The sequence below is a fragment of the Hevea brasiliensis genome, chromosome 2 (genome assembly GCF_030052815.1).
Source record: "Hevea brasiliensis isolate MT/VB/25A 57/8 chromosome 2, ASM3005281v1, whole genome shotgun sequence".
In the NCBI taxonomy this organism is placed as follows: domain Eukaryota; kingdom Viridiplantae; phylum Streptophyta; class Magnoliopsida; order Malpighiales; family Euphorbiaceae; genus Hevea; species Hevea brasiliensis.
The window spans coordinates 119,457,216-119,482,071 of record NC_079494.1 but is presented as its reverse complement, the minus strand read 5'-3'; the positions used below and the strand labels follow the sequence as shown (position 1 = coordinate 119,482,071).

The 24,856-nt window shown below is 33.6% G+C and overlaps 4 protein-coding genes across 7 annotated transcripts; 1 reads left to right on the top strand and 3 right to left on the bottom strand.

Moving 5' to 3' along the window:
• The first annotated feature begins 10,640 nt into the window (after positions 1-10,640).
• On the top strand, positions 10,641-13,720 carry LOC110663763 (serine/arginine-rich splicing factor RS31). 3 transcript variants are annotated; one of them, XM_021823172.2, is made up of 6 exons: positions 10,641-10,765; positions 10,871-11,008; positions 12,576-12,688; positions 12,781-13,010; positions 13,119-13,373; positions 13,486-13,720. In XM_021823172.2, the coding sequence occupies exons 2-6, from the start codon at positions 10,900-10,902 to the stop codon at positions 13,514-13,516; spliced, it is 738 nt and encodes a 245-aa protein (XP_021678864.1). In that variant the 5' UTR covers positions 10,641-10,765; positions 10,871-10,899; the 3' UTR covers positions 13,517-13,720. The 3 variants fall into 3 exon arrangements, with proteins under 3 accessions (XP_021678864.1, XP_057997013.1, XP_021678865.1); XM_058141030.1 differs by having other exon boundaries at positions 10,660-10,765; positions 10,878-11,008; XM_021823173.2 differs by having other exon boundaries at positions 10,681-11,008.
• Positions 13,721-13,967: 247 nt separating this feature from the next.
• On the bottom strand, positions 13,968-14,670 carry LOC110663764 (calcium-binding protein KIC). Its single transcript, XM_021823176.2, has one exon. It carries the CDS (start codon positions 14,432-14,434, stop codon positions 14,057-14,059), a length of 378 nt encoding a protein of 125 aa, XP_021678868.2. The 5' UTR covers positions 14,435-14,670; the 3' UTR covers positions 13,968-14,056.
• A 1,077-nt stretch (positions 14,671-15,747) lies between these two features.
• On the bottom strand, positions 15,748-17,158 carry LOC110663762 (protein yippee-like At4g27745). Of its 2 annotated transcripts, XM_021823170.2 has the most exons (3): positions 17,000-17,158; positions 16,371-16,481; positions 15,748-16,142 (listed from the first exon to the last, which is right to left on the bottom strand). In XM_021823170.2, the coding sequence occupies exons 2-3, from the start codon at positions 16,461-16,463 to the stop codon at positions 15,915-15,917; spliced, it is 321 nt and encodes a 106-aa protein (XP_021678862.1). In that variant the 5' UTR covers positions 16,464-16,481; positions 17,000-17,158; the 3' UTR covers positions 15,748-15,914. The 2 variants fall into 2 exon arrangements, with proteins under 2 accessions (XP_021678862.1, XP_021678863.1); XM_021823171.2 differs by lacking the exon at positions 17,000-17,158 and having other exon boundaries at positions 16,371-16,982.
• A 2,175-nt stretch (positions 17,159-19,333) lies between these two features.
• Positions 19,334-23,129, bottom strand: LOC110663760 (probable serine/threonine-protein kinase WNK6). The gene is made up of 7 exons (XM_058141009.1): positions 22,433-23,129; positions 21,905-21,942; positions 21,568-21,795; positions 21,261-21,481; positions 21,018-21,175; positions 20,498-20,903; positions 19,334-20,419 (listed from the first exon to the last, which is right to left on the bottom strand). The coding sequence occupies exons 1-7, from the start codon at positions 22,565-22,567 to the stop codon at positions 19,548-19,550; spliced, it is 2,058 nt and encodes a 685-aa protein (XP_057996992.1). The 5' UTR covers positions 22,568-23,129; the 3' UTR covers positions 19,334-19,547.
• Positions 23,130-24,856: the final 1,727 nt, after the last annotated feature.

Here is a 24,856-nt window from a genome sequence, read left to right as displayed (position 1 = left end):
CCTTACCCGTGTACAGTATACCCGAGTAAGTAATGCCACACGGTGTACCGGCACACTCTAATATACCTTAATTAATTTATATCATGCTTTTGAATATAATTTATGAAACATACTTTATTTAAGCCATTTATCAAAAATATTATTTATTTGAGGTTCCGAAAATTTTAAAGAAAATCCATGAGTACCGCTAAAAATGGAGAAAAGCTTCTTGAACTGTTTAAAACACTTCCAATATTTGTATTCTATCATCTCAAACTCCACTATCCAAAATCTCAACAATGTTTCTCAATTTCAGTTCTCAATAACCTTTTCATCTCTCAAACATCCATTTCTCATAATACTCATATACAAACAATAAATAAATGCTCAAATTTTGCATTCATAGTCATAGCTTTCATTATTTACATGAACGTCAGAAATACATTACATAAGTTCAAATACATATGAGAAAGTAAAATTAGCTCAACAATATCATAATTACACTAGTGTCCTACCAATGCAATCGCAGGTTGAGGTGACACGGACATCGTGCGTAATCGCAGGATGGACTCAGCCAGTCTGCAGTCTACTGGGCTCACGATCTGTATCTCCAGTACTTACGCGTGGCAAAAGCAACGCGCTAAGCAATAATGCTTTGTGGTGCAATAATATAATAAAAGAAAATAGAAGAAAGTAAATATGTATAGAATGTGTATTATTTCTTTATTTGTTATTGGTATTTATTTTATTTCATTTAGTTTGCCCTCTTTTATTCATTTGGTTGCCCAAGTAACCTACACTAGATGATCGGATCGATAAACGGGTAACCGGCATCGGGTATCGAGTACCTCGCCATCACACCATCGGTCACATATGCATCTCCCGGCAGGCAAATGTAATAGCCTAACAAGTCAGAATAATATCGTGCACAAGGCCAAGTCTCAATGCAAGGTCGAATGGCTAAAAGCCATAAAATCACAGAATGGCATATTGCCATGTGCGATCTTGCTAATCGAACCCTATTGGCATGCCAAACTATCCAAACCAATCTTGTTAGGTATACTAGGGCATTTGAAACCTTTAAATTCTTCAATTTGTGAATTTCAAGTTTTTGGTGTCACTATTCACCTCATTGGTCAACAAAAATGTTGACTTTTGGGTAGAAAATATGTACATTGACTTTGGCACTCCCAATATACCACATTTGGCATTCAAAACTTGTTGGCATTAAGCATTTATACCATTTCAAAGTTTAAACCAAGGGAAACAGAATTTTCAGTTTTTGTAGCTCAATTTTACTGTTCCATTGGATACTGTTGCAGTGGGAATTTGAAGAAATGGCAAACATGAAAGTTGTTCCTTATTTTGTCTAGTTGAATTTCCTTTTTTGAATCACTCCATTTGGAGTTTTTTAGCTCTAGATATGGTCCAAAAACCACAGCTGGCCGGATTGCCAATCTGCAGAATTGACCATATCTACAGTAACATGAACAGTAACTGGAATCACTTGGTTGGATGGGTTCTGGCCATAATTTGAGGTAGGTTCCTTCATGAAAGTTGTTTTTATATGTCTTAACTTGTTGCTGTAAAAATTTCAGGTCAATTGACCACATCTACAGTGAGTTATGGCCAAATGAACAGTTACTATTCATTTGGTCATTCTGCAGAATCAGTTGCAGGGTATCCGGATTGGGGCCAACTTTTGGTCCTCTTGCTTTGGTCTTTTGGGCATGGTTTCTTCAGAAAAAATGTTCCATTATAAGCCTAGTTTCATGTCCAATTGGCCAAACACCAATTGGACCTACACAGCCAAAGTTATGGCTGTCTAAGTGGACTGAAATTTCAGTCATCATTCTGCACCCTCTAGGCAGCACACTCATTCCCTTTGCCATGCTTTATTTCAGTCCCAATTAAGGTCAAATTCCTTCAAATGGTCATTAATTGACCATTAGGATGTTCTTTAACAATTTCATAAGCCAAGCCAATTTTCACTCCCCAAAACCCTAGCTTCACATTATAATTTCTACAAGATGCCTTAGTTAACATACCAATTCATCATCCATATATATATATATATATATATATATATATATATATATATATATATATCCTAAACATCATTTTTAGTCCACTCTAAGACCAGCAAAACACTTATTCCTATACCTTCAATAGGGCTGCCGAATTCTCTAATGGACATACACATGAGTTTGGTTCATTTTATTCACAAATACTTGTTGGTTTCAAGTCCCTAACATAGAAAATAAAAGTTTTAAGTAGATAGGTGCACTAACCTCTTGTAGGCAGATTTTTCCCAACTCAAAACTTCACTTTCCTTCACTTCCTAGGCTGCCAAACACTCTCCCAAGATGAGTGGACAACTTTTAATGAAAGGGGTTTAGGGTTTATGGTGAAAAGAAGGGAGAAAGTAAGCTTTGATTGAAGATGTCAATGGAGGTTGGCTATGGGTAAGGGTTTCGGCTGGAATGGGAAAGAGATGGCTGCTGGTTTTTTCTTTATTTCTTGGTCTCAATTATCTCTTTTATTAGTTAGTCAAATGGTTACTTAATTATGATTGGTTATAGTTTTCTTAATGACATCACCATGATGTCATAAATAAACCTTTTTCTCTTTTTCTTTTCTTTCTTCCACTACTCATTTTCAATTTAATTTCTAGTATTGTTTATTCATATTTTATGTCATATTAATTATTTACTCAACTGGACAAGTCAGCCAAAAATCACCTCTGAAGGCGAAATGACCAAAATTTTGGCTTAACGGGTCAAAATTGTCTGTACCGATTGAAAAATTTTTCTAAATATTTTCTTGGCATTCTAATGCCATAAGAACCTCAATAACCCTTCTCTGGAGTCCCAAAAATTATTTTATAATTTTTCCCCTGGGTCTAGGGCTCCTCGTTGCGAGAATCGCAACTTCCCTCTGAGTTACCCATCGCTAGGGCACCGGCTCGTTTAACTTGGTTGTATTTTATTCCTAAAATTTTTACTAAATTTTTCTTATTAATAATTGAGTTGATTATGGTTCTTCACTTTAGTTTAAATATTTTTTCGGATATTCTAGCTGTCCGGACCGACACTGGTCACCGTAGCAGCAGGATGTACGGAGTAGTTACCGGGAGGGTGTTACAGAAAATTTGAATTAGAAGTTGATTTATGTTTTGCGTGAAATGTTTGAATAACTTAACTTAAATTGGTTTCGAATTCACACTTAGCATGACAGTGTTAGTAGTATGCTTTAGAGCATATCATTTAGTATGTATCTTGTACATGTTTTTATTAATAAAAGGTATTTCCACTTTTCCGTTTACATAATATATTTATGTGTAATAGAAAAGGTCCATTGATATTTTGCTAAAACTTCTATTCTTAATTTGTTAAGAATATGAGTGACAGTATTTCTAGTACAAAGTATCATAAATAGGTTCACAATCGAGGATACTTCATAATAAGGACATGACTTATCTAGAAAGATTGTATTCATGTTTATTCCCACGTTATTTATATGAGATATAAATAAGATGGAATGGTGAGTCTCATGCCATATGACAAACATGATAGGCACTTATAAATGATAAGTAGGCCAAACCAGTGACACTTATGACAAGCACATAGAGTTTACTCTTGTCAATGCATTGTCATAAATCATATCAGTGCATATAATCTTTACACCTGAGATAGCACAGTTATCTTGTATATAGGTGGTTTGAGTTTGATACTGCTTTCATACTTGTACTGCGTATGGGTATATAGGCATGTGTTGCCTCCTACTAGTTATATATGCAGGTAGGTGTTGATCAAGATAGAATATGTTCCTCTAAGTAAATAGAGATAAAATCCTATGTTCATTTAATTGTTCTTGATGTTTCAAGTTCCTGGCCAGGACAGATAGATTTATTCAGAAAAGAGTTTCCGATGAGAAAATCTTTTAATCAAGAATTGGAATTAAAAGAGAATATAATATTCATAGCAAATGGGGTTTGACATAAACCATGACTCCAGCTTGAGTTGGGATTTTGTAACAGAGAGATTCTAGTGCATGGTAACATATGATTATAGGTTCATTTAAGGTAAATCTTATTACTACTTGGGTAGCCATGGCATGCTATGCTAGGTGTTAACCATAGTCTATGAGGTGCATAAAATGATTTAGAGAAATCATTTATGGTAAGAAAGAGTTCTGATGATATTAAGAATTGATATTATATCTCATTACCAATTAGTGATGAGCCTAATAAGTCACACACATACACAAGTTATCATCTAATTAAATATGATTTAATTAATTAATTAAAGAGTTTAATTGATTAATTAAATAGGTTTGGTTTGCAATTAGATTGCAAAGTCCCTAGCATGACTTGAAACCAAATCTAGATTATTGGATGTACAGTACAAGTTAAATTTATATTTAAAGTGTTTAAATATAAATTTAATTAATGAGAAATTAATTAATAAAGATTAATTAATTAATTTATATTTGATATAAATTGATTAGAAGAAGAGAAATAATTATTTTGGGTTGAGAACTCAAAATTAAGACACAGAGACATTTTGGTCATTTCACAGGGTGACATGTGGCACCATGAGATGGTGACACATGGCATTATACATAAGCTTGCCAAATGTCTTTTAATCATGTAAGGTTATTAAAATTAAGATTAAATATAGGTTTGACACTTGGCACAATGTGATTGGGTCAATTAAACCTAGAACCAATAAGAGGGTTTAATGTGGCAAGGGTTTAATGTGTTAACCTAGCTATATAAGTGTTGTTATGAAGAGAAAAAAAAATACAACTAGTAGCTACTCCTCCTTTGTGCCGCCACTTTGAAGCTCTCCCTCTCTTCTTCTTCATCTCTCATCTATTCCAAGAGATTAACAAACAATCTCTTGAATTAAAAATACTAGAAATCGTTTTTAGTATCCTGTTTACATCTTTAATCTCTTAAAAGGCAAAACTTGATTTTCTAATTAATAAAAAAAGTTTTAGAAGCTGTTCAAGGGCTGCCATAGGAGTTCTTAGTGTGGACAAGCTAGAGGGATAACATCTGGTGTCCTGAAGACGCATCTAAAAGGCACAAATATACTGTAGTGCATCAAGAGGTTAGTGTATTTATTCTTGATCTAATCGAGGGTTCTAAAATTGATCTGATTAATTTTAAAATCTTAAATGGCAAATACAGATCCAAAAACATATTAAAAGTGTTTTAATATATTGTTTATCGTTGAAATCAAATAGATAAAAATAAATCTTGTATGATGCATGTGACTCTAGGTGAAAATTTTTGAATTCAATGGTATAAACTTGTGTTTTTCATGCTTCCACTCCTTCAGACAGTATCACTATATTTCTCCTCCATTTACGGTGTTGAGATCGACTATATTCCTCCCTTTTTGGCTTGCCAGTTGAGGTTGAGATCGGATGAGTACTCATATAGCTAGCTAGCCACCTCCCTCATTGATTTCGATTAGTGGGGTTGATATTGCTTTGTCGTGGTATACAACACGGCATTGATTGGAAATTTTGTATCATGACCTAAGTTGTGTATGGATTGGCAATACTGTGATTTATAAATTTATTTGACAAAATGATATGATAAAAGTTGACTTCAATCCCATGAATTGTCATTGTGAAATGATTTAAATTGTGCTTATTGATTTATATTTTGATATTCATCATCTTTAAATTTGTATTGTGCACCACTGAGTAAAAATTATACAGCTATAGCTTCATTTGCTGTCGCAGATAAGGGAAAAGAAAAAGCAGTAAAGTGAGCTGCTAAGTTAACAGGGGAGCTCCATTGAAGTTTTTATATAGGCATTTATTTATACCCTTGTAAATTAGTTTGATGTAATATTTGTTCATATGTATCGTTTGTATTAGTTGAGTAGTTATACAGTAAAAATTTGTAAAAATATTATTTTTGTTTTTCTTGTTATAAATTGAGACCTGTTTCTGTAAATTAAGTTAAATCCAATATTGATGAGATTATTGAACTGTTTTGAGAATGTTTTGAGTTGTGTATTTTGAATTGAGATTTGGTTGAATTATGTTAAATTGAGAAATATTAGCGGTTGGGATTTGAAAACTATATATATTGGAAGTGTTTTTTTACAGGTCTTAGAAGAGCTATTTTTCGCAATTATAGACGGCACCCTGCGGAAATTTTTATAAAATTTGCGAAAAATAAAATTTATCAAATTTCTTACTTTGTATTTAAACTCCAATTAAAGGTTTTTAAATAATACTTTAACATTATTTTATCAATTAAAATGAATTGAAATGGGTTAAAATTCCTTATAGTGTATTTAATAAATTATCGATAGACGAAGTTAGGTGATTCATTGAGTATACTATAGAATCATGTTATGCCTTACGAAAGGGTAAGGTGTGACATACGGTTTAGTTCAGGTTCATATTTTTTAGAAACCGTAAATCAGCGGTTCCGAACCGAATTGAACTGACGGTTCAGAACCGGATCAAACCGGTGATTTAAATAAAAAAAATTCAATAAATACCTCACTCCACTCATAATTCATTTATATATATATATATATATATATATATATATATATATATATATATATATATATATATATCATTAATTCTCTACACAATTATTCTCTACACTCTCTTTAATTCTTAATGCTCTTTCAATTTCTCTCAAATTTTTTAAATAATTATTTTCTACACTCCTTTTAATTCTCAGTACTTTCACAACTCCCCTACTTTATTATTTTATATGCTCACTGAAATTTTTAATACTATATCAATTATTCTGTTATTATTTTATATCTTCAATAAAATTTTTAATACCCTCTATTTTGATTTTTTTTTCTTTTATATTTTTTCAATTATCAATTATCATATAATTTTTTAAAAAAGGGCAAGTAATACTCAACTCAATTCAACTAAATTTTTATCCCAAAAATTTATTGAGATCGGCTATATGGATTCTCTTTCTCCACTTTAAACGATTTTGGATTAAATCCTCAGAAATATGTAATGCTTCTAGGTCATGTTGTACTATTCTCCTCCAAATCAGTTTAGGTCTACCTATTTTTTTCTTTCTATCATCTAACCCAATGTGCTCTACTTGTCTAACTGGAGCTTTTCTATGTCTACAGTTCACATGAACAAACCACCTCAATCTCCATTCTCTCAACTTATAACTGAAAATTTTGATTCCTTTAAATCCTAAAGGAATACATTGGCAAAATTCAATTCATGCACCTTTTTCTAATTTAAAAAAAAATTAATTTCATCTCTAGTTTTTTAATAAGTTTAAATCTTTACTAATTAAATTTTTCTTAAAAATAACTTATTTCTATTATTTTTTTTCTTATTTTATTTTCATTAAAAGATTTTTAAGAAAAATTAAAATATTTTTACAAATATAACTTCAATTCTAAATCAATAAAATTTTCCTCTAATTTTTTCCTTTAAGTCACTCTTAAACTGTTCCTAAACTGCTTACAAACAGTTCTCTAAACCGTCTTGAACTGTCATTTTTTGAACCGTCATTTAAACCGTTTTAAACCGGGGCTCGAACCGGAACTGGCGGTTCAGAAACTGTCTTCCAAACCATCCCATGATGGTTTGGTTTAGGATCATGATTTCATTGAACCTGAACCGACATTTCAGGAACCATAACCGTTGGTTCCTGAACCGTGGTCACCCCTACTCAAAAGGATGGTGTTGACTATAAAGAAATATTTTCACCAGTTTCAAAGAAAGACTCATTAAGAATTATCATGGCATTGGTGGCTCATTATGATTTAGAGTTGCACCAAATAGATGTGAAAACAGCCTTTCTAAATGGAGAACTTAAAGAGAAAGTTTATATGGACCAACCTGAAGGTTTCTCAATTGAAGGAAAATGTCATATGGTGTGTAAACTTAAGAAATCAATATATGTACTTAAGCAAGCTTCCCACCAATGGTATATTAAGTTCAATGATACCATAAAGTCTTTTGATTTTAAGGAAAACGTCGTTGATCGATATATATATCAAAAGATCAGTAGGAGTAAATTTATTTTCTTAATTCTGTATGCTGATGATATCTTCCTTGTTGCAAATGATTTGAGCATATTACGTGAGATTAAAGATTTTCTCTTAATGATTTTTGAAATGAAAGATATGGGAGAGGCATCCTTTGTGATTAGAATATAAATATTCCATAATAGATCACAAGAACTGTTGGGATTGTCTCAGAAAGCCTATATTGATAGAATTCCAGAGATATTTAATATGCATAAATGTTTAGCAAGAATTGTTCCCATATAAAAAGGAGACAAATTCAATGTCAATCAATGTCCAAAGAATGATGTGGAACGTAAAGAAATGGAATCAATTCCTTATGCTTCAGTTGTGGGCAGTTTGATGTATACTCAAACTTGCACAAGACCCGACACTAGCTTTGCCGTTGGAATGCTTGGTAGATATCAAAGCAATCCTGGAATCCATCATTGGAAAGCTGCAAAGAAAGTTTTATGATACCTGCAATGAACTAAGGATCACATGCTCACTTATAGGAGATCTAATCATTTAGAAGTGGTTGGATACTCAGATTCAGATTTTGCTGGATGTGTTGACAGTAGAAAATCTACTTTTGGCTACCTGTTCCTATTAGCTAAAGGGGCAATATCATGAAAAAGTGCCAAACAATCTATTATTGCTTTATCCACTATGGAAGTAGAATTTGTGGCATGTTTACAAGCCACAATTCATGCATTATGGATGTGAAACTTTATCTCAGGACTTGGGGCAGTCGACATCATTAGCAAGCCGCTGAGAATTTATTGTGATAATTCTGCAATAGTATTTTCTCCAAGAACGACAAATATTCTAAAGATACCAAACATATTGAATTAAAGTATTTTGCCATTAAGGAGAAAGTTCAAAAACAAAAAGTGTCTATTGAGCACATTAATATTGATCTCATGATTGCAGATCCGTTGACTAAAGGTTTACAACCTAAGACATTTAAAGAATATTTTCTTGTAATGGGTCTTTGTTGTACTCATGTATAATATATTGGCTTTGACACTCTAAGCTCATTGATGTGTTTCTGATATACATTAAAGTATTTTCTGTTTCTCATGATTGTGTACACATAATATCTTGAGTAAATGACAACAAGAAAAGTCTTTTTAAGACATTATTGTGGACCATATGTGATATACATATATCTATTATGCACCTACTATGGAAAGTTGCTAGTGTTGTGGTATATAGAAAGAAGTATGTGATTAAATAATATACAAAAGCCATAATCCATACTTAGTAATTTATTATAGGAAGATAATTAAGAAATAAATTTTAGAAAGGATTTGTTTATTCCATGCGCGCTTAATGTTTATATTATTAAAGTTTATATCACTTAATTATTGTGCAAAATGGTAGAATGTAAGATTTTGTCCGGTAATTAATATTATTATATAGGCCAAAATCAATTCTTTTAATGTGGCCCAATATTAATTGATATTTACTTTAATTAATACAAATTCTAATTATACAAGGATTACTTTAATTAAAGTAAATCCTAATTCTAATTATATAAGGATACTTGATGGACGTACCAGATTAAGTTTTGGATATATATATATATATATATATATATATATATATATATATATATATATATATATATATATATATATATATATATATATATATAAGATAGTCTTCTCTCTACCCATAAGGTCACGTACATTCTCTTTCATAAAGTCAAAGATAACATGGTCATCTCAAGAAAGTCTTCAATCGCTAAAGTCTAGTGTGTGAATCAAGAAGGGTCAAGAGGGAGAAATTAATTTATTAAATTAAGGAGTCTCTCTCAATTATTAGTATAGCTCAATTAAACTCTGTATCAGACACGCTTTTTAGATATGTGAGAATTTATTTTTTCAAGATCATTATTAGGGTGATAGTTGAATCTTACGTTTATAATAATTATTATGATCTATTAAGAATTATTTTACATTTGTACATATTTTATTAACTTATTGTTTCTTTAAGTTATATTTATATTATTATAATAGAGTTACATTATAAAAAAGACTTCCATATATCTTTTATTTTTCATAATTTAATTGCATAGTATGACATTAAGATTATAATATCATTAATTATTCTTTGTTAAAAAGAAGAATTGCTTAGAAAATATTCTCCAGCGGCATGAGAAACACGAGAGATTGAAAGACAAGGCTTAGGTCCACCACTTCACAATCAATCATTTATTTCAAGTACGTGTCTGATGGGGGGATCCAAAGTTGCGTTAGATTCGGTTTTGTTCGTTTTCCAATCTATAATTTTGTTATACCTGTACTAAAAAAGCTCTGCATACCCCGACGATTAGCTCTATTTGTTGACCAAAAATGGGATCCACCCACTTGTTTGTGTTGAAGAGACTTTATATGTTTACTACATTTAGTATTCTCATCCAGTTAATGCATAATTTGAAAATGAGAAGAAAAGATAAGGATATGACTTCGAATTCTTATATGGTTAAAGTGTACGGATACATGTTGTCCTTCCTTTGTGTTATGTTGCAAAATTCTGATGCGATAATGCATTGGCCCAGCCCAAAAAGAGTGCCAGTCAAAAGGCCCATGGAGTTAAAACCCCAAGGGCTTGGTTTCGCTATATAAGCGCATCACACGCATTTAGCCCCCAGAATACTCTTTCATTTAGGGTTTTATGCTTTGCCAAAATCAAGCGTGAAAGGTGTCCTATTGGATTGTGTTGGTCTTTTGGTTGACAATAAAGTAAAGGATTTACAAACGTTACCTTAATGCGCCTTTTTTTTGGTAATTCATTGTGTATGAACATTGGGCGTTGGTTTTGATTTTATTTTCGGGTGTTTTGTTGAGGTTTTAGAGGGGGAAATTCTATTGCAAAGATGGCGCGGCCGGTTTTCGTTGGAAACTTTGAGTACGAGACTCGCCAATCTGAATTGGAACGCCTGTTCGGCAAGTACGGAAGGGTGGAGCGAGTGGACATGAAATCTGGTATACTTTTTTTTTTTGTTTTTAATTCTCTTTTTTTTTGGAGGGGTCATTTTATTATGCCAGTTTTTTCGTTTCCCATGGATATCTGGAGTCCCATTATGAATTAAGAGTTCATGTTGGTTCTATCATCATGGGGCGGAGAGTGAGGAGACATGTAGGTTTGAACACAAGTGGAAATGTGGTTTCACAATTAATTTCAATAGTATCTGTATGTTTTTCTATTTAGTTGGACGGGATTTAGACATTGTTTTTTATTTTGACCTTTTGCTTTCCGTGTCTCATTAGTAGATTGATATTGCCTTTTACAAGGTAGATGATTATTATTTTCTTCACAAATTTTGGTTATTTGTTCTATTCGTGGATAATATTCAATCTGTAGTTGATGTTATCCGCATAAAAGTGTGGGCTTTCGTTTTTTTCATGCATTGGTGTGATGTTCACGTTTCTCTGGTTAAGTTCTTCTCTATGCTTTCCTGATTCTGGTTGATTGCCTTAATTTAAACTACAAGGTTCTAGTTTGGATTGGTAATCTATATGTTTTTTGCTGTGTTTCTAAAAATTAATTATTGGTTAATCATGTCTGGACCTTGCTTATAAGCATAACTCATATAAACTCCAATTTATAGTTTGTCCTTTGGAACATGGTTAATTAATTTAGCTTGAGATGCGAATTTTCTTTTTATCTTGGATCTATTTGCTTGAAAGATTTTGATGAAAGCTTGTTTCTTATTATGCCTTTTTGTCCCTTTCCTTAATGGTGAGCTTCAAGCCAAGTATTTTGAGTTCTTCATAAGATTGTTAATTTTTGTTTTAAGTGTCTGTCAACCTTCTTGACTTGATAAGAGTTCTTATTCTAAGAATCAATTTGATGGATTCAGATATACGCTACTTACGTAGTGATCTTATCTGATTACAATGTCCAGGCTGAAAATAAAATGGCAACTGAAAAGTTGCCATTTCTCTGTAGAACACCTCCATATTAAGTGTTTGTTTTGACGCAGGAACTTCTAAGGAAAATTGAGCTTGTATCTGGGCTTGCCAACTTCTCTGCAAAACACTTGTATTGGCTTGGAAACTTTCTTGCTTGCCTGCTCTCCTTCCACTCACAGATGGAATCATCCTGCATTTTCTTCACTCAACCATCAGTAACTCACCCACCACACTGCCCAAAAGTTGCCATTTCACAAGAATGGCCATGGCGGGATCAATCAATTTATTATGACATGCCTTCTACTACTGATAATAGGGGATCAATGAAATCTGTCTTGCCATGCCTTCAATTTCTGACTTGTGCTGTCTGAATGGCGAACCATGCTTAGCACTGACATCTCAGACCTGAAACTTTGGATTTAAAAATCTAAAATTCGAACATCTTGATTTAGTTCATCATGCAATGCTTCTACATCCTTATGTGCATCAGCCCATCAAGTATATGCAGGTGTTGTATAATTTTTAAGCTTTACCAGGAAGAGAAATCCTGATTTGGCTGATGTACCCAACTTGAGTGGATGTGGCTCCAACTTCATGCATAATCAATTCTGTCTCTCATTTAATTATACTTTTGCAGGTTTTGCCTTTGTTTATTTTGGGGATGAACGTGATGCAGCAGATGCCATTCATGGACTTGACAACATGCCATTTGGTTATGACAGACGCAGGCTATCTGTGGAGTGGGCTAGGGTATGTTATTGTTGTTTCTTTTTCATGCTCTTTAAGTTCACCTTTGGTAGTCATAAGTGATTTTTAAAGGGCTAAAGATTGTACTATTCTAGGGTGAACGTGGTCGGCATCATGATGGGTCCAGGTCCATAACAAACCAGAAGCCCACTAAGACCCTTTTTGTAATTAATTTTGATCCAATTCGCACTAGGGTTGAAGACATAAAGAGTCACTTTGAAAGATTTGGGGAAGTTCTCCATGTTAGGATTCGGAGGAATTTTGCATTTGTGCAGTTTGAGACACAGGAAGATGCTACCAAAGCCCTCGAGTGTACACACATGAGGTTAGTAGTTTGTATACTTTCTTGCTATGCTGCTTGGATAAATGGCATTATTACATTTTTATTTTTAATCAGCTGTATTAAGAAACTGTATATTTGTTGTTTATGCAGCAAAATATTGGACAGGGTGGTGTCAGTTGAGTATGCTTTGAGGGATGATGGTGAGAGGGGAGACAGATATGATAGTCCTAGGAGAGGAAGTTATCATGGAAGGTCTCCAAGCCCTGTGTATCGCAGGAGACCTAGTCCTGATTATGGTAGAGCTCGCAGCCCAGTGTATGACAGGTACAATGGTCCAGCTTATGACAGGCGCAGGAGTCCTGATTATGGTAGGACTCGAAGCCCTGAGTATGGAAGATATCGCAGGTGCTTCAAATTTCCATCCATAATTAAGCTTTTTTTTTTATAAAATAGTTTGTATTCTCTTTGGCACAGATATTTTCATTTTTTAACCCCTATCTTGTGTTATTTTCAACAGCCGATCACCAGTTAGACGATTGAGAACATGAAGGGACATCATATGAAGAAGTATATATGCTAGTTTCTTTGTGCCATTGTGTACTTGGCTACTTACAATGGCTTAAGATCTGACATGTACAGAGAGCTCATTTTGTTGTCATAGCATTGTAGTTTCTTTCTTATTGTATGCCGACTTAACGAGTTGTTATGACTGGTGATTTTCATCAATGGACCTGTCAGCACGCTTTGATTCTGCGATAACAATTTGGTTTGGTTTTGTAGTAGGGTAAGCGTTTTAGGTCCCTTCCATTCAGGAAAATTTAAATGTGAGTGGTCGGCCATCATCTTCTTTTTACTGTGAATGGATTAATATGTAGCTAGTGGTAGTGCATTTCTTGATGAGTTCAGAGATGGGTGCATTTTGGTTTCTAGTGCAATCATCATAACTTCTTCTTCGTCTGAGAGCATCTCTTGTTTCTACATAACTGCAGAATGAAATCATCAGTTTAATCATATTCATTCAATAAAACTTCCCGTTAAAATACCATAAAAGCGATGCTGTCTTAATAAATGGGTACAAATAAAGAAATTTAACGTGATGATTTTCTCAACTCTTGATCAAGTGCCTTCTGAAGCCAAGTTTCTGCGTTCTCCATCATTTCGGGGCTAAGCCTCACCATTAGGATGCAAAATTCAGTTTCATTGAGCGCTCCATCGCCATCAAGATCTCCTTCCCTGACCATCTCTTCTGCATCTTCTTTGCTCATCCCCTCCATACCCAGAAGGGCTGAATTTCTCCTCAGACTCTCTGACGTGATCAACCCTCTTTGGGTGTCTGCCAAAAGCCGAAAGCCACCGCATAATTCAGCTACAAAGGCATCTACATCGAGCTTTTCTGCCATCACCGGTAACATATCCTCGTACACGCTGCTTGTTGCCATTTTAGTGCCAGTTTGATCCTTCTCCATTTCTCTTGAAGAAGAAATGAACCCTCTAGTTCTATTTGTTAAATAATGAGACGTGGACAAAACGTAGATTCAGATGTGGACTTACATCCTATAAGGTGATGGATGTACATATATATAGGAGTTGGGAAGACCAAGACAATTAAAGGTGTTAATGGTCCTTGGAGCTACATGGTCCAACATTTATCTGGGTAGTTTATACAGTAACTAAAAGAGAACAAGAATTACTTTGCGCAAAGGATGTAGGGATACATCCACGACCCGTGCAAATGGACGGTCAGATTCATGGATAAGGACACATGTAGAGGTAGATGATTTAGGCATATTAATAAGGTCTATGGTGCTGTCCACATTTTAAAAATGCTCCCTTCTTGACGGGTATTGATTTTTGTTTTATTTTATTCCAAATTGAACGGTTTCTAGGAAGTTGCCTATGGACTAGAATAGGGGATCTTATGGCTGGACGCAATCTTGATAATTTCTGACAGCAGTAGCTTAAATTGTAATGCGTTGCTTCTATGAAGGTTCCTGTTCTCTCTCTCCCTTTCTCAATCAATTTTGGTGTTTGGATTCTTCCATTTTGTTTTAAAAAATCCATTGCATCTGCCTTCCAATTATTATTATTGTTATGGAAAACTAGTCCAAATCACCTCAGAAAAATGTAGCATCATGTTTCTAGTAAAAGAAAGGAACAGAGAAATTGACCTACTACTACTTAGTAAATAGAAAAAAAAAAAAACCAATTAAATAATCAAGGGATTTGAAATTTTCTTTCACATATTAACAAGTATAATAATTTAAAATCATATTTTGTTTAAGTTGTCATCTATTGGTAGCTTTCTTTCTCTCGTATGAATCCTGGAAAATTTTTTGTCAAATTCACACCAAATGACTCTTAATAAAAAGTTAAAATTTTGAGTAATCCCTCACAATTTAAGGAATGGCTTTAGAAGATAATGATAATATGCTCTAAATCTATCGAAGAAATTTAATATTACTCCAGTTAGTTTTTGAAAAGAAGATAATGATCATCATCATAATCAACAACTTAAGCACGCTTAATCAAAACAATATATATAATTTCAGGTGACGGTGATGTTTCCTTTGAACCTTTTATCAGAGGAGAGATTTGATAAACCAGTACAATGGATTTTGTCTTGGCATAGAAATATCAAGGGCAAGACTTCCAAGACAGCGAGGCTGATGCAAGTAGACTGCCAAAGAACTGGGCGTCATGGCATATGCATTTACGTAATAGGTGAAAAAAACCTTCGAACCCAGATACTACAGGAAGTTTACAGGAAGCTACCTGGAAATTACTAAACAGACAAACATTCACTTGTTTTAATTGGATTACAAGCCGCCACCAGTACAATGCGAGTTATTGAGTTGCGATATGAAAGATATTTGTACGTACAAACAATGAGACGTAAAACAATCAATCAAAATAGATTCTCCATCTGATATAAGATGAAACAAATTGCTACCAGTTTTCCTTGACAATCTTGAATTTTTCGAGTACGAATTTTCCTTCCTTGTACTTCTGCGATTCCTCGTAAGCTCTCTCGTACTTCCAACCCAGCAACTCTCCGCAGTCAGAACAGTAGACATCAGCAACCGTATGGAGACCAGTAATCATCTGCCGATCCTCTTTATGTCCTACAATTATGTTCATTGCATGCGAGAAAAGAAAGGCTCTGCCATTGCTTGCCTAAAGAAATTTCTCCATACATATCAGGGTAACTTTAGTATTCAAAAAGCTCACAAGGATTTTCAATTATGACATTGATCAGAGAGCTTAATTTGTTAATAAAGATCATGAATAGAGGATCTATTCAGTTTGCTACATCAATTAAAATGAAAAAACAAATTTATTAAAGATAATAAATCTAATTATAATAGATTTGTATGGCTGAAGAGAGTGATCAAGCAAGTTCACCTGGAAACTCTTGGAGATAATATCATCATGACAGGACACCAGGTTTCTGCATCTATAGCAGCTGTATAGCCTTGGCTGAATCGAATCCTTCATTAAAGAATGTGCTATTTACTGCTTTGAAAAACAAAAGGAAAACAAAAAGAAAGCCTGGAATCAGTTAATTGTAAAGGGTCATATTATCTCCCTCAAGAACTCGAACTGAATCACCCCTTGATTGCCCTTAAACGAAAACCAGCTGAAATTAATGTTGCTTGGAAAACATTTGTGGCATTGATGATTGAGAAATAGTCTAATGAAAAAAATATTATTAAGGTATGGCCGGTTATTGAGTTTAGATTCCAAACAAGAAATTATAGTAAAATGAATAAAGAAATAGGCTTGATAATGACACCATAGGGTAGATGATCATTAGTCAGGACCAAAATAAAAAGAAACCGAAAGCAAAATGCAAGAAACATAAAAGAAGAAAGAAAAAAAAAGAAAAAGGTCTCCCAATTGGAAATGCCCTTTAACTCCATTAATGATTTAACAAACATCAACTTGTTCCTTGAGACTATGCCTTCCTCTCTTAATTATTTATTGAGAGAGAGGAGGAAAAAAGAAAATCGCAATGAATCTTGTAAAAGTACCTAAGAGATTTTTCAGGTTTTGAATATTTTTCTTTGGTGGCGTTTGCGTCACAAGGATTGAGGATAGACAGGGTAGTTAAGTTTTAATATCTTAAAGGGGTTTAGTTAGGGTTATAAATGAATTAAGTCAATTTGTAAAATTATTTTTAAAAAAAATCAACTTGGAAAATATTTGAATTTAATTGTTATAATAAATATTTTAATTTAATATTTTAAAATTTTTTAAATAATTGAATACTTAGCGCATGAGATAAAAGATTTAAATCATTACAATCCCATCCTCATTAAAAATGTCAAATTATTAAAAAAAGTGAAGTTGTAATTCATTTTGTATAAGATAAATAATTAAAATGTATTTAAAATTAAATTCATTATCCTCCTACCGAGAGGAATAACAAATTTACTTTTTTTTTTATTATTATTATTCCTAATACCCATATCGAATTTAAGTAGAATTTGATTTTAATATTCCTAATATCTTTTACTAGATTCGACTAGTTAAGTGAAAACATCATGAAATTGTTAGATTTAAATAATGAAATGACATTTAAATTTTGAATAATATATTTATTTTGTTAAAATTATCATATTAATTAATTATTATATTAAATTAGTATTTTATTTTTTTATAAATATATCAAGCTAATTATAAGTAAAATTGAAAAATAAATTTTATAACACAAATATAATTCATATACCGAATGAATATAATTCGCGTATCATGAAAGGTGGTTCTGAAACTGAAGGCTTTTTTTTTTCCAGTAGTTTCAGGTATTGTATGTTCCTATATTGCCCAATGCCCATTAGAGGTAACTGAAGAATTTTTGCTAGACTGCTTTTCTTTTTTCTTCCTGAAAACTGAAAAGTTCATCACTTTGCTCCTTTTTCTGATTATCCTTACTGATCATATTTCTTGTTCTTTTCTGCTTAACTGAAAGTTTTGCAGGTATACAGCTGCATGCGAATCCGCAGAACTTATTGGTTACATTTTTTACTTAATTATCGATGCTTTGATAGGAAAATGCGCTCATCAAGAGAAATTGATTATAAACAAATGTGCAACATGCATTGTGTTTTCTTGTATGTTACAGTTCAACTTGTTGACTCAGGTGGCAAGGTTGTCAAGCAAGCTGCTAGTGATTGATCGTCTGCCAAGCCCTCATTCTAAAATGATTTTGGACATTGACAAGATGTGTTGAGTGGCAAAAACAATGTTGGTTTTAAGAGGAGGAAACATAGAGGCTAAATACAAGAGATGTATCGAGAGTGAAAAGTCTCATTTTTATTCATAAAAGCATGTATTTATACATAAAAGCTTAACAAAAATGCAAGAAAAAAGGAGATAAGCGTGCAACAATTTTGAATTGAAAAACATAACAACTAGTTCGTAAAAATCTCCGATTTCATTTACTTCTTAAAAACTTAGTCTAATGCATTTTATTTTAACAGAAAATGAGGCATCTTTCAACAAACATCATTGCGCAAATTACCCCATTTCAGAAAAATAGAGTGAGAGCATTGTTCAGGTTAATTTTTGTGGTTAGACGGTCCAAAATATTTTGATAAATCGAAGGACAAGTTATTAAAGATGTTATTATCTGTTAATTATAAGAAAAAGTTTTGTACGAAGGACCTCACAATCTTGGGGCAAAAGTTTTATTGAATGGTTTTCTTGCATTCAAGGATGATTGGAGCTTTACCAGGTTAAGCAAAACTAGTACACCAGCAGTGTGGGAGAGGTTCTTTTCCCATTCTTGTTAGGACGAAGTTAATCTCGAATTTAAATTTTCCACAATTGGGTTGGGATGCCTAAAGTCTAACCGTAGGAGCTTAGCACTAGGTAATCAACCAAGTGATTGTTTTAATCAGATGATGTTCTTGTTGATGCTCTGCTTCCAGGCAGTTCCCTTTTCAGGATTGGGAGTTCACTAGTTATTCTGACTTTTTTTTTTCACATTTCTTTTCCTATTTCCCATTATTTCTTTCTTTATCTTTTATAACATATGCTTTTCCCCTTTCTAGTAGCAGCAACATGCCCACATTGCAACTTTGGAATGTGGAAATGTTAATGAACTAGGCTATATATGCGACGAGTCAACACCAGGTTGCAAATGGAAATGATAATGAAACCTGACATGGACTCTTTGTTGGGGCCTCCGTACGATAATACCAGACTCTGCTTTCTTTGTCTAGAATAGTTAGCGTGGGATTTTAAACTCTCTTTGGATAAGGTAGCTAGTTTTTATCAAATTCAAGATTCTGGTTCTTATGATCAGTCATCCTGTCAAAATGTGACTCTGGCAATGATGGCTGCAGGGCAATGGATAAGGCATGGAAAAGGAGAACAAGTCATAGATTATATGCAAAATGCCAGCAAACTTGAACAATCATACATATGCACTGTTTTTCCAAACAAAATTAAGTCTCAAAGGATAGAGGATTCCAAAAGAAGAGCCGAGTAAGAGGATTCAGTTCACAATGTCCCAACCGTATCGACAGATTAATGAAGATATGTAGCCAAAAGATTGGCCTAGAATTGTGTTCTTAATCAATGAACAGCTAGTTTCTTTGCTGTCCATCGCTTTTTGGTAGTCTCCATTGCTTCCTCCCTCATCCTAGAAAGCTCATGAAACCAATTCTGGTATTGTGCTTCAATTGTGGCAAGCTGCAGCTTTAGCTCAACATTTAGATCCTTGCCAACTAGGAACAGATATGAAGAGTTGCTTGTCAAGCTCATATCATTGGGTACTCCACTTAGCTTGGGAAATGGCAACTCCGAATTCCTTGCATATTCATTCATTGGAATGCATACTCCGATACTACTATAGTTTCTTTCCAATTTGTGATCAAAATAGGGATCCCCAAGCTCTGGTTCAGAAACATATCCGCTTAAGTCTCCATCAGTATTGTAATCAGGGAGTTCAGACATTTTATCAATTTTAGAGGAAGCATCTTCAACCAGTATCTCTGAAATAACTGATGCTTGTGAATCTTGATCTTCCATATTAGCCAAACTTGGAGGAGAATAATTGTCAAAATGATAAATGACGCTGCTAGTGTTATCACAGCGATTATCTTCACCAGCTTGTAAGCTACCTCCTTGAGGAGTTGTGGTAAACCCAGAGAGAGCATCTTGTTCGACCACTGGCTGAGCAGAAACACTGGTTAGCTCTGAATTCCAAGGGGAAGCCACTGATTTCTCAAGGACTGAGTCCGTGTAAATACTTGTGACTCCACTCAAGCAATAATCGGATGAGGGCTTCCAACCAGGAAGAAGTTTCATAATCAAGTAATCAATGAACTCGGCTATGAAGGCCACATCATGATCTGCCAACTCTAGTTGTTCAGCCATCTCACTTGACACTGATAGTGCAGTATCACTATCAAGGTAGAAGAGGAAATGAATATTTCTAACCCGACCTGCAAGTCACCAGGATCAGTTCAAATTATTTTCAGAAACAGGAAAAAAATACATTCCTCAAACCCACTCTCACTTACTAGAAGAGTCAGCAATTCGCAATGTCAATGATACAGAATTTTCATCATTTTTTGTCCCTCTTAACCTAAATTCCTTGTTCTTATGTGCTCTCTGATATTCCAACACTGGAAATTTGGTGCCTTCATTATTGTTGCTTCCAGTACATGAGCTTAAACAAAGCTGCTTATAGTCTCTGTCCATGTCCATGGACAGAGGTCCTGACTTGTTTAAACTCGATGATTTAGCATACTGGTTGGGTAAGAGCAAGGGATCACGGATTGATTCTACGGGATTCTGAAGCTGAAGGAATGGATCTTTGAGAAGCTCTTTTGCAGACAATCTTTCAGATGCTGGAACCAGACATTTCAGAATGAACTCCTTAATTTGAGGATCGCTCACTTTACTAAGGGAAGCAGGTTTAACACCCTGTAGAATGGTAAATGCACGTCAAAAATATCAAGCAGATAAGTGAAATAAACATCAAGATATTAATCTGTAATAAATGAGATCTGATTAGAAGCTCGTGGTTGGTGAACTTACGGAGGTAACCTTCTTATAAATTTGAGCAGGATTTTTACATTCGCTATATGGGTATTCGAAAGTAACCATTTCTAACATGCACATCCCAAAAGAGTATATGTCAATGAGTTCATTATATTCCTCTTCGTAAAGTTCTGGAGCCATAAACTCAGGAGTTCCTGATGTGAAGAAGGGAAATATTCAGCACTTCCAATAAATTTGATTTTGGCAAAGTATAGGAATTCAAAAGCATTAGTGCATTACCAATAACACTTCTAGCAGTAGGCTGCTGCATAACGATGGCCAATCCAAGGTCTCCAATTTTAACTTCTCCATGATGTCCATTAACAAATACATTATCACATTTTAAATCCCTGTGAATGATGGGAGGATTATGACCATGGAGATAGACTAAACCTTGGAGAATTTGCCTTGCCCAATTCTTTATTGCCTTCATATCGACATTCTTATGCTTCTTACGATATCTGATGATCAGAAGGCAAACAATAATTTCAAATGAAAATAATGAGAAAATTAATGAAGGAAGAAAAAAAAGCCTGGGGTGACGCACTGCCTCAGATTCCCAGACGTGAAGAGTTCAGTGATCATGTTAACAGTTTTCATCTTTTCGTCCACCCAGGAGTAATAGAACTTCAAGATATTTTCATGGTTCAATGATCTCAGCAGATGAACTTCAGAATACAATTTTTCTAAACCTTCTGGTGATTGCAAGACATCATCAATCCTCACTTGGTTCCACGCAACCTCTATTCCATCTACTTCATCAAATGCCTTGTAACTGGAAAAGAAAATATTTAGGGAACCCAAGAAAATTAGTTTGGCTTCTTCCTTGAAAGGAAAAAAAAAAATCATTAAACAGGAAGCAAGTTAATGTATAAGAAGCATACACAGTCTTGAAAGCACCCCTGCCCAATATCTCATCATACTGTAACAGAAAGGGAAAAAAGAAAAAGAAAGGAAATCAATGACATTAAAGAGAAAACATCTTCCTCAGAAATAAAAAGAATATGTCCAATCAAAATGGAATGTTTCCTCTTCAATGCCAATGGTAATGAGACCATGAAAAGCATCACAAACTCAAATGTGTCATGCTGACACTAAAAATTAAGATATTGGGAAAACATCAACTGAACAAGCTGAAGGCTAGCTACCACCTATCAATGTAAACTAAAAATGCCACTTTTAGTCCCAACTCTTGCAGAATCCCTTACCCCATGCCAGGCTGCCGATATGCCGCCAGAAAACCCAGTCTCAGCCATGCTTTTGGCCAAAAAAGAAACACGCCATCATCGACAAAAACAATGCAAATGCCATGAATATGAGAATCACTCAAATTTTCTAATTGGAACATCATTACTTTGGTAAGAAAAGAACAAGGTATACAATTCTATATAAACTTAAGGTGTTCTATTTACCCGCACATATCTACCAGTAGGATCTTTTTCTACGAAATCAGCCTCATCATCAGGAGGCTCCACTGCAGAATACGTTCCATTGTTAGATGCCAAAAACAGTCCTCCTCGTCCACTTACAACACCACTAGTCATCATTGCTAACAATGACAAAACAGAAAGCACCAAGAAGAAAATGGAAAAAATATCTTTGATCTATTCTCGAAGTCAAAACTCTTTGCGTTCTTTATGTTGTTTTTGCTCGGAGAAAGCCTCGGAAGCAATGCAGAAAGAATCGAATGCCGATAATCGCAATAGGACACGGCATTCGACAATGACCACGGCAGCGGCAACGTCGTTTCCTCCTCGAGGCAATGAACCTGCACAATTCATAACCCCATCTGCCGCGCCTCTGCAACTCCTTTCCATTCTCAAACCAGTCCCAGCACCATCCGCTCCTCCAATAACATCCTTATGAGGAAAAAAAAAAAAAAAACTAACAGCTAAAATTTTCCTTTATGGGTTGGATTGCTATGTTTGAGCAAGCAATGGACGTGAAAAAGAAAAGGTGAGAGAAGTAATGTGGATTGAGCTAAATGGAGGAGAAGAAGAGAGGGCAGTTGGGATAGAAGCTGCGGAAGACGAGGTATCAACGCACACTTGGACGGTTGAAATTTTTTTTGCTCTTTTGGTTCTCTCGCAGGAGCCTATCATGCGACGTCGCTTTGCTTGCTGCCAGAATACTCCAGGGCTCCCGCTTTGGCTTGCCAACGGTAACATTTCGGTTCGTTTTTCTGTTACTCCTTTTAAAGGCGCCATTAAAAAAAAAAACTGATTGTAACGTAGGACTCTAGGAATTGCTTCTAGACATTTGCTAATTCTAGAGATATACGCAATCATTGGACCATTTAAAAAAATAGTAATAATAAAAAATATTAAATTTAGTAAAAAATATACATATTTATATACTTTCACGACTAAAATTTATGGATTGGATCGGATATTAAAATTTTAGATTGGCATAAAGCTTTCGACTTATTGTTTCTAAATTTAAATTCAAGACTCAAAATAAAGAATAAAATGTTTTAAAATAATTTGAGAAATTTAACTCAATCCAATTCATAACACAACAATTAAGGAGCTAATTTAATTTTGATAATCAATCTATATAAACTATTTAAAAGTTCTTTTTTTATTACTTAAATTCGATGCATCATAAATTCAAGAAATAAAATATATAGTGAGACTCATCTATTATTAAATTTATAAATCTCATATATTTATATTTTGAATTTATAATAAATTAGATCTTGACAAAATTTAAAAAAAAATATTTATCTTCATTTAATAATACAATATTAAATAATATCACAATGAAATTCTAAGAATAAAATAAACTGAATAAATAGGTAATATATACACCCATAGTAAAAATGAAATTTTCATATGCCATCAATACCTAAACTGCATTACAAGATTAACATGAGTAATTTTTATTATTATTGTATTTTGCAAGAACTACAAATTCCCATGAAAAATAGTTAAAAGTTCAGCCTTTGATTTGAGTAATATCCGGACCACAGAAGTGTAATCTGAGGTGGATAAAAATAGAAAAAAAAAATTGAAATAAATTTTTAATTTTTAGTATTTGAGAGAATTTAGATTGACCTCACCAAAAATTTTCGTCCCAAAATTGCGCAAAGTGAGAGTAAAATAAATAGCTCATATTATTCTTTATACAAGCCCTTATAATTCTTTATCATAAGTTGATATATGACACATAGAGCACAAGCGTAGAAATCTATTAATGTGAAATTAAAAAAAAAAAAGAAAATTACAAAAAATATCATGCGGTTTCACTCATTTTTATTTTAAGATCTGAGATTTATTTTGTAACAAAGTGATACCTTATAGTAATGCTTTATTACCAAATATAATATTTTATCTGATACTATCAATTTTCACAAATGTGATATTAAAATAATATTTTTTAATTATTTTTAATAATAAAAAATAATTCACACACTACTAAGCTATTTCATACAATAAAGATATTTTATTTACTTTAGGAATCGTAATTTCAAAAGTGAGGTATATTGATGTGAAATTTTGCATGAAAACCTTGATTTTCAGAATCACTATCAATAAATTTTGAACTTGAAGTTTATACCTTCACTTTCAGAATTACTATCAAGAATGATTGATATAGGATAAACTCTTGGATGAGTTATTGGATTAGTGTTACTGAGAATTTGGATAGGAGTAACAATTTTGTCATTGGAGTAGGTAGATTGAACCAATGCTCTTGGCTGACTAGCCACCTGTTCCTCTCTTCTTGAAGGTGGTCGTTACCTTTATTCACTTTGGGCACAGCTTCCATCAGCACTGCCTTGAGGAGTTCAGGGCTGAAGCTGCCCTCTGAACTCCCCATCACCTATAGACGCAGTG

What these genes read in the sequence shown, in the direction of transcription:
- LOC110663763 (XM_021823172.2), top strand. Translation starts at nt 10,900, where the DNA reads ATGGCGCGGCCGGTTTTCGTTGGAAACTTTGAGTACGAGACTCGCCAA. An exon ending in GCGAGTGGACATGAAATCTG is followed by an intron (nt 11,009 to 12,575) that starts GTATACTTTTTT and finishes ATACTTTTGCAG; the next exon opens with GTTTTGCCTTTGTTTATTTT. An exon ending in GAGTATGGAAGATATCGCAG is followed by an intron (nt 13,374 to 13,485) that starts GTGCTTCAAATT and finishes TATTTTCAACAG; the next exon opens with CCGATCACCAGTTAGACGAT.
- LOC110663760 (XM_058141009.1), bottom strand. Translation starts at nt 22,567, where the DNA reads ATGATGACTAGTGGTGTTGTAAGTGGACGAGGAGGACTGTTTTTGGCA. An exon ending in CTACTGGTAGATATGTGCGG is followed by an intron (nt 21,943 to 22,432) that starts GTAAATAGAACA and finishes TTTCTGTTACAG; the next exon opens with TATGATGAGATATTGGGCAG. An exon ending in TTTATAAGAAGGTTACCTCC is followed by an intron (nt 20,904 to 21,017) that starts GTAAGTTCACCA and finishes ACCATTCTACAG; the next exon opens with GGTGTTAAACCTGCTTCCCT.
- LOC110663762 (XM_021823170.2), bottom strand. Translation starts at nt 16,463, where the DNA reads ATGAAGGATTCGATTCAGCCAAGGCTATACAGCTGCTATAGATGCAGA. An exon ending in TTATCTCCAAGAGTTTCCAG is followed by an intron (nt 16,143 to 16,370) that starts GTGAACTTGCTT and finishes AAATTTCTTTAG; the next exon opens with GCAAGCAATGGCAGAGCCTT.
- LOC110663764 (XM_021823176.2), bottom strand. Translation starts at nt 14,434, where the DNA reads ATGGAGAAGGATCAAACTGGCACTAAAATGGCAACAAGCAGCGTGTAC.